Genomic DNA, 12,126 nt, shown 5'->3' with positions numbered 1-12,126 from the left:
GGAAATATAAAGGAGTTATGGATTTTAGAATGCGAGGAGGAAAAAACAAAAAAATTTTTTTAAATCAAATGGTGCCAGAAAGTAAGTTAAACATATGTGTAAATTACTTCTATTTAAAAATATTAACCCTTCCAGTACTTATCAACTGCTGTATACTACAGAGGAAATTCTTTTCCTTTTGAATTTCCTTTCTGTCTGACCACAGTGCCCTCTGCTGACACCTCTGTCCATTTTAGGAACTGTCCAGAGTACAAGCAAATCCCCATAGCAAACCTATCCTGCTCTGGACAGTTCCTAAAATGGACAGAGGGGTCAGCAAAGAGCACTGTGGTTAGACAGAAAGGAAATTCTAAAAGAAAAGAACTTCCTGTGGAGCATATATGTACTGGAAGGATTAAGATTTTTAAATAGAAGTAATTTTCAAATCTGTTTAACTTTCTTACACCAGTTGATTAAAAAAATATTTTCCAGGGGATTACTCCTTGAGGGTACATTTCCACACGGCGTATTTGCTGCGTATTTGCTGCTGCATATTTTATTTTCCCTGTTGAAGTCAATGGGTAGGAAAGTACGCAGCACCAAATACGCAGCAAAATACGCCATGTGGGAATGCACCCTTAAGCATTATTTATGTACCTCAAAATATGACCACTTTTAATTAGTCTTAGTCTGACCTTCTACTGTATCTTTTTTTTCAAAATATGAAGAAGAATGAGAGATTCATGTCTTATCGTCTTCAACACCTCACAACATACTATAGTCAGATTTCTACTAATAGGCCACATAGAAACCAATTTATAGTTATCAGTAAGGATAATTATAGTAAATCTTGATTGTCATCACATTGTTTTCCCCACGTATCTATCCACAGCATATTATCAAATTATGTCTAATAGCAGAAATAGCAAATGGAAATGAATTAGTTAGGTTACTACAATTATTGTTCATATCCATTGCTACTCTATAATACTGAAAATGCAGATCATCACTTTAGTGATAGGTAGAAGGTTTTGTGATGCACAGTATAACATTTCTCACTTTTTTTTAAAAGCTTTTGATTTTTCTTTAGCAAATGCATATAGCACCAAATGCGTGTAAGGGCATAGAGACTCATGTTATACTTAAAGGGGTGTTCCAGGCAAAACCTTTATTTATATATATCAACTGGCTCCGGAAAGTTAAACAGATTTGTAAATTACTTCTATTAAAAAATCTTAATCCTTCCAATAGTTATTAGCTTCTGAAGTTTTCTGTCTAACTGCTCAATGATGATGTCACGTCCCGGGAGCTGTGCATGATGGGAGAATATCCCCATAGGAACTGCACAGCTCCCTGGACGTTAGTCATCAGAGAGCAGTTAGACAGAAAACAACAACTCAACTTTAGAAGCTAATAACTATTGGAAGGATTAAGATTTTTTAATAGAAGTAATTTACAAATCTGTTTAACTTTCCGGAGCCAGTTGATATATAAAAAAAAGTTTTGGCCTGGAATACCCCTTTAAGTTACTGCTGTCAAAATTACAGACGCAGTTTTTATACCTAGCCTTAGTGTCAATTCACTTGTGGTATAATTTGACATTATGAATTTCTCTGCAGTAAATTTGCTACAAACTTTTCATGTGTTCCATGTGGATTACCATGCATATTTTCATATGGATTTGAAATACAAAGAGTGAAAATGTTATCTCTCCGTGGACAAATCCATGGTGTTATGCCACTTGAGAATCTAACCAGCTATATGTTTCCTCTGCAGACACTACTGCAGGGTATTTGTAGTGTTACAGGCAGTCTATTAAAATATATGGTGACTTTGTAATAAATAGATGGGCCTTAGCGGCTCCTCACTTTGGCTAAGGAAGGGGGCTCCCAAATAAGAGTAGAGTAATATGTATAGGGGCCATCCTGATGAGGCAACTTCTTTAATTGTTTGTGTTATCTATACAAATTACAGTAGCATCATCAGGTCAGTCTATATACATATACCGTATTTTTCGCCGTATAAGACGCACTTTTTCTTCCCAAAGTCGGTGCATCTTATACGGACCCTATCGCGGTGGTCCCTGAGGCCATCAACGTCTGTGACCCGCGGCTAATACAGGACATCACCGATCGCGGTGATGCCCTGTATTAACCCTTCAGACGCGGCGATCAAAGCTGACCGCCGCGACTGAAGGGAAAGTGACACTAACCCGGCTGTTCAGTCGGGCTGTTCGGGACCGCCGCGATTTCACCGCGGCGGTCCAGAACAGCCCGACTGAATAGCCGGGTTGTTGTTCACAGGACACCGGGAGGGACCATACCTGCCTCCTCGGTGTCTTCTCCGTTCAGGTTTCCCTTGTATGGCCGGCGCTCTCCTTCCACGTCGTCGCGTACGTGTGCTGGCGTGCGTAACGACGTGATGGCGGCGACGGAGAGCGAGGATACCCGGCCAGCAGCAGAGACGTTCCGGAGACACGGCGACAGCGATGGAGCGACATCCAGGGCAGTGGTGACGGGTCCGGAGCGGCGGGGACACGTGAGTATTACCTCCTATGCAGTGGTCTTCAATCTGCGGACCTCCAGATGTTGCAAAACTACAACTCCCAGCATGCCCGGACAGCCAACGGCTGTCCGGGCATGCTAGGAGTTGTAGTTTTGCAACATCTGGACGTCCGCAGGTTGAAGACCACTATTGGGTTCAAAATCTGAATTTTTTTTAGATTTTGCACCTATAAATTGGGTGCGTCTTATACGCCGGTGCGTCCTATAGGGCGAAAAATACGGTGTATATATATATATATATATATATATATATATATATATATATATATATATATTTTATGTATTATTTAACTGCAATTTTAATGTAAGGCAAATCCTTTCTACATGTGTGAATATGCATGTCTACCCCACTGACCAAGTCTTGAATTTTCTCATTACAGCATGCACAGGTGAGTCAAGGATGTACACGCCTCAGGTAAAAGCAAAAAATGTTACCCATGAAGAAATACTTTCTATTATGTCCTGAAGATAAATAAATATTGAAGACCCATTTTACTGTATAAAATAATGTACATGGGAGCAGCTGAAGCCACCGCAGCAGCCGTTCATTTTTCCATTTGGCTCAGCTACTACTCAGAGGAGACAGATTTGTCAAGCACTTGTCAAGCGCCTGCATGTTCAGTCCTGATAAAGTTATGCCTGTATTTTCTTGTAAGTTGCAGTTTCTCAGTCACTTTCTGCCTGCCTCAAGCATTCAGAATTTAAGCACCAGCATTAGATTTCTTGCTACCATAGCAACCACAATTTGTCCAGTACTTATGTAAAGCATCGAGCATGGCTTTTTTGTGATTTTTAAAATGAATGAAATATTTTATTTGTAATAACCTTTATTTGTTTAAATTCCTGGATGCAAGATGAATGAATAAATCAGTTAACTTTCGATGCCTAAAGTGTAACCAGTTAATCACTGATTATGCTTTTTTAGCATGAGTCGAAAGTATATTTAGGCTGAGAAATGTTCTTATACATTATAGAATGTTATTGACGTTTATTGCCATTAAGTGTAATTTAAAAACTTTTTACATTATCAGTTAGGAACTATGATAATTTTAATTTGCTCAATTTAAACTGTATGTGGGAGATACTATAGTGTGCATTTTACAGGAACATTTATACTTTAGTTTACTAGGACAATATCTGGACAATAAGTTCTGCATAATCGGGTGTAGGCAAAAGCTCCTCTCTTCATAGATACAGAAATAAAAAACAAAAAACAAAAGGAAGAAGAATTAATGGGACATGAGTTTCATGAGTCTATAATTGACAATATTGATATATGTAATAGCGTGACTTAAACACTATTGTGTAATAGTATGAAAGCAATTCACTCAGATGAATGGTAAGGAAATTTTAATGCCATCAGTTACTGCCATTTTATGGCTAACCATCAAGAAAAGTATGTGCACTCTGTGACATTTTACCAAGTAAAATTGTGGTAGCCATTCAGGAGATATTCATCTTGTTGCTAATATGGTAATTTCTTCTTAAATGCACTGGAGGTGGGCATCTGTTATACATTAAACAGCTTCTCCCATATGCTCCGGCCGATACACTGCACTGCACCGATATCTCCGCCACCTGCATACGTATTCATCCCTCTTCCTCAGCATGTCAATGAAGGGGGCAGATTTATCAGTTAAAATGGTGGGGTTATCGCCAAAGTGGGCAGGAGAAACATATTGTACATTCAGCAGACGCCACCTCTAGTGCGTTTAACCTCTTCAGGACGCCGGGCGTATGCATACGCCCTGCATCCCGAGTCCTTAAAGGCGTGGGGCGTATGCATACGCTCGTGGGAATTCCGGTCCCCGCCGCTAGCCGGTTGGGGACCGGAACGGGATGCCTGCTGAAATCATTCAGCAGGCACTCCGGCACATCACCTAGGGGGGTCCTGAGACCCCCCCATGTCGGCGATCGCAGAAAATCGCATGTCAATTCAGACATGCGATTTTCTGCTATTCCGGGTCTCTGGTGACCCGATCACCCAGAAAATAGGGATGATCCGAGCTGTCAGTGACAGCCCCGATCCTCCTGAGGGCTAGGAGTGAGGTCGCAGTACTGCGATCTCCTCCTATCCCCTGCCATTGGTCAGAACTGATTCCGACCAATGGCAGAGCAGGACAGTGGGTTGCCATGGCAACCCCCGTTCAGCCCACCCCTGGATGTCGAGGGGAACATGGGGAGAAGATGGAGGCCGGTACCTGGAGGAGAAGATGCCTGGGAACCGCTGATCTTTGCTGGAGATTGCAAAGATCCTGGCTCAGGTAGGGAAACGACGACGGTGGTGGTGGGGGGGGGGGGGGGGGAATGAAAGTGAAAGAAAAGTGATCTTTACTGTGGCAACCACTAGGAAGGCCAAACTGCAACTCCCATCATGCCCAGACAGCCAAAGGCTGTCTGGGCATGCTGGGAGTTGTAGTTTTGCAACATCTGGAGGGTCACAGTTTGGAGACCACTGTTACAGTTTTGCCCAAACGGTAGCCCTCCAGATGTTGCCAAACTAAAACTCTCAATATGCCTAGACTGCCCAGGCATGCTGGGAGTTGTAGTTCTGTAACATCTGTCCCTTCAGATTTAGCAATTTTCATGACATTTTTGAAAATTGCTGCTCTATTTTGAAGCCCTCTAATTTTTTCAAAAAGCAAAAATATGTCCATTTTATGATGCCAACATAAAGTGGACATATTGTATTTGTGAATAAAAATAAAATGTAATGGGAATATCCATTTTCCTTACAAGTAGAGAGCTTCAAAGATAGAAAAATGAAAATTTTTGCATTTCACTAAAAAAGATGCAAGTAACGCCGAAAATTTACCACCAAAATAAAGTAGAATATGTAAAAAAAAAAAAATTCAGAATCAGAATATTCGGTAAAACCTTTTTCGAGTTATTAATTCGTAAAGCGACGGTGGTCAGAAATGCGAAAAAGGGCTCAGTCATTAAGGTGAAAAAGGGCTGCGTACTTAAGGGGTTAAATAGGTTATCCACAGATTTTTTTTTATGTTTGCATTCTGCAAAATGAAAAATAACAAACTTTAACTTACCTTCCATCGCTTCTCCGGTGCGCTGATATTGGTCTCCCTTCTTCTGGGCCCCGGTGATAGGTTGAGCGGCAGTATGTTGTAAAGGGCCTGGGCCAGGCCTTCTTCCTTGTGCTGTTTCATGACTCTGCTGCACAACCTATCACCAGCCAAGGCGGACATCGCTACGGCTCGCAATAAGCTCAGCACAGCCAGAATGCAGAAGAGGATCAGGGCCCAGAAGACGCAAGACCGATATTGGGAGCCCGGGAAGCAGCAGAAGATAAGTTAAAGTTTTTCATTTTTCTTTTCACAGTCCAGGCAGAATGATAACATCAAAAAAATTCAGTGGTTGACCCCTTTAAGAAGACGTTACCCTATTAGAAGCTGAAGATGAATGTCTCCTGAATGGCTGCACCTATTTTTACCCAGTAAGAAGCGTTAGAAACAGGACCACTTACATTATCTACCTACATATGTAGATAAGTGAGAGTCACCCTGCTGTCAGTTTCCTATTAAAGGAAAAAAGACAGGAACGCTGTATTAATTACTGCTTGATCACATTTGCAGGAAATACTAAGATGCAATAGATTTGTTTGTCGCATTTATAAATGATATAAAAATTGTATATAGTTAGAATGTCAATGTTTCCTGATGTTTGATATTATTTTGTTTTGTGTTATGTAATATTTATTTATAATAAGTTATTTGTCCTTTACTTCTTATCCTTATCTGTCTACATAGAGAGAGGCTTGAGACTAACTATAGAGTGCACCTGATTGACTAAGGGAATGTAGCTGCTATCGTACTGTAGACTGTGCACTATAATAGCACCCTGTATGTGCTTGATGGCACAACCATTGCCCATTAACATAGAAACTGCTTCTAACTTTTATGTATTGCTATACAATTCATTTGACTGTTGTTAGTTAATGTTTTTTGCCTTTTTATATATTTTTTTCCCCTTTCTCTTATTTGCTTGGCCCTCTGCTATTACTTAACCAATTTATCTTGTCTTGCTTGCATACTTTTCATGTTTGTTAATTTCCACATACATACAACCCTAGTTTGCCATTTCCGTAGGGTCTCTAGGACAAAAGAGATAAATAGGCATCTTCTGACTTTCTTAATACTCATGGGTGAAAGTCCCAGAGGTGGAACTCGCACCTATCAGGCATTTTTTCACATATCCTGTAGATAAGCTATAAATAGCTACAAAAGCAGAGAACGGACAAGAAAGCCATATTAATCACATTTAGGTGGAACTACTCTTAAAAATCAACTGCTGCCACACTTCGCTTATATGGATTTACTTTTAAAAAATAAAACCCTTATTGATACCAATTAGTGTTGCTCGCGAATATTCGCAATTCAAATTTTATTCCTGAATATAGCATATTCTATAATATTCTATATTAGAAATTACGAATATTTGCTTTTTTTTATTTTGTTTTCACAGTACACATCACAGTGATCATCCATCTCTGCTTCCAGCTTGTGTGGTCTAAAGAAGGCTCTAATACCACTGTGTGAGACCGCCGGGCGAATATTCGCATATGCGAATATACACACATGCGAATATTCGCGAATATTGATCCCTCCCTTCTGCTGCTTCTATTAAGTAACACTGGTATACTTGCTATAAAGTTCATATATTTTCATATATGCAAATTATCACGCAAATTTTACCCGAATATTTACGCCAATATGCGAATATTACGAATATGCGAATTTAGCGAATATATGATGAATATTCGTCCATATATTCGCGAAATATCGCAAATTCAAATATGGCCTATGCCGCTCAACACTAATACCAATGTAGAAGATCTTCTGTTTTAATCTTATACTGCATCCACACCTCAGTTGATATCATATTTCTAAATGTTTAACTTGCTTAATAATAACTCAATTTCCTACCATAATAACAACTGCTATTTTTGATAGAAGGTTTTTCTTTTACCATGTTTTAATTCTCTACAGCACTGTGCCACTGTACAAATGTTTATAGATGGATGAGCTGGTTCACTATAAAAGACAGCACTAACTCTGACATTTAACGTCACTACTGCGCTTTTCCGTTCTATGCTATTTATGACCATAAACAATGTAACCCTTACCCCCCTGCATAACTAATATTCGCAACCTGCCAGTGTTGTAGAACTCCTGCTTTAGATACAAAGAACAAACTATTGCAGCATTTAAATACATGAACCATGAACCATTATCCTTTTACTATATTTTTGTCTTATTTTTACATTTTCATCCAAATCATACCACCAGCAGCACAAAACAGAAAAAGTGATCGAGCTAAAAGTGGTGAGTCTGCATGTCTTGTGTCTTAGCTCTCTACTTAATGGGTGCCTAGGCATAATGCAAATGTGCACTTTATGACAAGAAATTGCATTCAAATCAATTAAATTAATTACAAACACTACTCCCAAGACTACTTAAGGTTAAGTGAACAATTACAGTGTTTCACCAAAACAGTATCAACATAAATTCTTATTTACAGTTTATTAGACTGCATATAAAACATGAGTGAAGACAGAGCCACTAAATTGTATAATACAAGGTAGATATACAGTGATACTGAAGTATGCATTTTATAGCATGTGAAATTGACAAGCCATTGTTCATAGTTCCATTTATGTAACAGTTAACAAGACTCCAATTCATTTGCTGTACACATTGCATGAGAAAAGTTCATTTAATGTATTCCAGTAAATATTTTTTTCATATCAACTGGCTCCAGAATGTTAAACACATTTGTATATTACTTCTATAAAAAAATTGTAATCCTTCCAGTACTTATCAGCTGCTGAAGTTGAGTTGTTTTCTGTCTGACAACAGTGCTCTCTGCTGACACCTCTGTCTGTCTCAGGAACTATCCAGAGTAGGAACAAATCCCCATATCAAACCTCTCCTGCTCTGGACAGTTCCTAGACAGACAAAGGTGTCAGCAGAGAGCACTGTTGTCAGACAGAAAATAACTCAACTTCAACAGCTGATAAGTACTGGAAGGATTAAGATTTTATTAATAGAAGTAATTTACAAATCTGTTTAACATTATGGAGCCAGTTGATATGAAAATATTTATTTATTTTTACTGGAATACATACAGGGATATTATACTGGTGTCCATCCACTGTGTATATATATTCTTACAGCAATGTAACTATAAGGCAGAAGTGGAAAGTGAATAAAACTTCGCTTTTAATCTCAACACTAAAAAACACAAAAATATTGGCCCTCATTTACTAAAGGAGAACCGATGGTTTTTCTCGGTTATTGCGCCCAAAATTTGGTCGCATCCCGCGTGTGACCAAATCTGCGCACAACCTACATTTAATGCGCACAACCTACATTTTCAAAAACATTTAATTTAACCTACAAAATGGGCGTGGTTTACTCAAAAATGGGCCTTAACCCGACAAAATGGAAAAATCACTCGGAGGAATTGTGATTTCTCAACTCTGAAAAACCGACAGCCCAGGGGTCAAGTGAAAATGGAAAAATGGAGTGTTTTTGAGGAAGGGACAGCTGACCATTGTGGTTCATGATTAAATTACTTGTTTTATACTTTAAAAGCATTTTTAACCCCTCAACGCTTTTATGATTAAATTATGTAATAGATTTTTATTTATTTATATATATATATATATATATATATATATATATATATATATATATATTTTTTTTTTTTTTTTTTTTTTAAATATATATATTTTTTAACTTTTGGATTGTTAACCCATTAACGATCGTGAATGTAAAGTTACATCCTTGTGCAGAGTAACTTTACTTTATTTATTTGGTTTAATTTTTATTTTTCCAGTGCAACACTTTTTATTCCCGTGCGACAGAATTTAATATTGTGCGCCCCCAAAAAAATGACACATGCGACAGATTAGTAAATCACAAGGAAAAAAAAGACGAGTACACTGAAGAAAAAAAACCTTACCGACACTCCAGTCTTTGTAAATGAGGGCCATTGTGTGTGAGATAATCTTTCTGAAATGGCAAGAGAGAGCCACCAGGACAGGACATAACATAAACAATTGGCGACAGCATGTTTTTTAATGTTGATATTTAACTGCAATACCCCTTTAAAATCCCAACAAGAGTATGGGACTAACCACAGAGTAGGGGAGTTTAGGTGAAGGCATGGCATGGGAATCCCCAGACATTTGGGAGTGGTCCCAGGGCAGGGTTTACATGCCCTTCAACAGGGCTGCCATCAGAAATGTTGGGGCCCCTTACACAGCTTTAGGCCGGGGCCCCCTCCCCATACCCCCCATAATGCCTCCCCAGTTAGGTACCTATACCCCCTCATAGGTAATGCCCCCAGTTAAGTAGCCATACCCCCAAATAGGTAATTCCCTTCAGTTAATTAACCATACCAACACATAGGAAATACCCCCAGTCAGGTAACCATACCCTCACATAGGTAGTGCCCCCCGTTAGATAACCATACCCCCACATAGGTAATGCACCCAGTTAGGTAGCCATACCCCCACATAGGTAATGCCCCCACATAAGTAATGCCCAAGTTAGGTAAAAATGTCCCAGTTAGGTTATAATGTCCCCACATAGGTACTGTCCCCAGTTAGGTAAGTTTTTGTAATAAATAATAATAAAAATCCACTCACCTTTCCGCCGACCCTGCGCTGAGGCCAGGCTGTCAGCAGCCTCCAGAGTGGCGCGGGACTTCTCCAGCAGGTGGTATGAAATGACGTCATCTCACCGCCTGCAGCGCAATGTACACTCCTGTACGTACATTGTGTACGCTATGTGCGTAATGTACATACAGGAGCCGGAAAATGCTTTAGCTTGTTTGCGCACTGTATGTCCAGAAGCAGGAGACTGCTGTTTCTGCTTCTGTGCTTCTGCTGCCGCAGGGGGGTGCAGCAGGGCCTGGGCCCTCTGGGAGCCCAGGCCCCTTACTGGTGTATTGGCTGTACCCCCCTGATGGCGGCCCTGCCTGTAGTATCCATCCATGTAATAAGTGTGTGACTCATGTCCACATAATAAGATCTTCCCTCTATAATGTGCATATGCCCTTATAGAGACAGCCGTTGTCTTCATGACGCAACTCCTTTAAGGGCTACGGGAGAAATTCATCATTATATATTGCACATTTTGTACAGCATTTTCCCAGTTATTTTATGAAAACTCCTTGGGATGAAGTCGAATTTGCTTTGACTTTTGCAGTGGTAGCTGATTTATCGAATGCAACCATATAAAATGTTTTACATTTTTTGCGCAATCTCACTCCAGACATTTTTAAACATACTTAGGACTAAACTGTTTATATCAGACCTATAATTATTAAAAATGTGTACCACTTTGATAAATTTTTGTGGCAGGTACATATGACATACGACAAAAAAAAATGGTAAAAAGCCACTTTAAAAACACAAATAATAAAAAAAAAATGTTCCTAGGAGCTAAGAGATATTTTGCAAATAGCCTTAAAAATATTATACCGTTTTGTGTCAACAGCTCCTGTGCAACCCTGTGTGTCTCTATGGTTACAATATTCTTCCTTCCACTTGTGCCCTATTTCTTGTTAACATAGCAAATTAATGTTAACAAGGAGAAGTACATCCACAGGAACATGTACTGTTATTACCCAGAATATGTGTTAAAATGATTTACTTTCATATGCAAAACAAACAAAATATACAAAGCGCTTGTGTACAGTAATTGTACAATTACAACCTGAATCACTATTACAGGTTAAAACTTGAAATTAAATATGAAATAATGACTACAAAAAGCAAGTTTTCACCACTTCCTTTCTCTTGGTGTAGTCAGAAATGCCTTCTGCTTACATTATGTATGGACTTCTACGTATTTCTATTTTGTCTGGCACAGTAAGATTTTAAATGATAATTTTAACCTCTGGAAATAACTGCGGTCCTCTACAGTTCTCAAGGAAAATTATACTTTTCTGTCTGCCTTAATCAATGTGGAAATGAGGTTCATTTACTTGAGTATCAACAGTGAATGTCTTACCTCTTCTACTATGCTATCTGCATATCACCAGTCATCATATTATGAATATAATTTAGACCTAACTAAGAATCACAATGAAAAAAAAATATAGCTTTTTTTTTTAAACTTTAGTTTTTAACTAGCTGATTACCCGGTGTTGCCCGGTTTTTCCTTCCTAATCCTTGTTGGGGAGGAAAATAAACAAAGGAGGAAGCATCTGACTTCATATCCAGTCCTCATATATTGTTGTCATATCCCAACCTCCTATCCCTATCACATAGTTAGATTCCCCCATTCCCCCAGCACATAGTTAGAGCTCCCCTTTAGGCAGCACATAAGATTCCCCCATATAAGGCAGAACATAGTGGGATTTGAACCCAATGCCCCAGCGCTGCAAGGCAGCAGTGCTAACCTCTGAACCACCATGCTACCCTTAGCATACATCTAATATCCACGGTTGCTAAAATGGACAGAGATGTCAGCAGAGAGTACCAGAAAAATTAGGCATGTACACATGGGTGAAAAATTTGGTATTGTCGCATCTGTAGCAGCAGCCAGAAAAATTG

At 39.1% G+C, this 12,126-nt stretch overlaps 1 protein-coding gene across 1 annotated transcript in view; it reads left to right on the top strand.

Annotated features, from left to right (window-relative positions):
• Nucleotides 1-12,126, top strand: part of LOC130367428 (collagen alpha-1(VII) chain-like) — a 522,098-nt gene that overhangs the window by 483,339 nt on the left and 26,633 nt on the right. The window contains exons 97-98 of the mRNA XM_056569846.1: nt 2,924-2,958; nt 3,713-3,821. Coding sequence (XP_056425821.1) covers nt 2,924-2,958; nt 3,713-3,821 — 144 coding nt within the window. The remainder of the gene's footprint in view (nt 1-2,923; nt 2,959-3,712; nt 3,822-12,126) is intronic.

The sequence above is a fragment of the Hyla sarda genome, chromosome 4, assembly GCF_029499605.1.
Source record: "Hyla sarda isolate aHylSar1 chromosome 4, aHylSar1.hap1, whole genome shotgun sequence".
NCBI lineage: Eukaryota > Metazoa > Chordata > Amphibia > Anura > Hylidae > Hyla > Hyla sarda.
The sequence above is the reverse complement of the archived record's forward strand: the minus strand, read 5'-3'. Positions and strand labels throughout refer to the sequence as shown.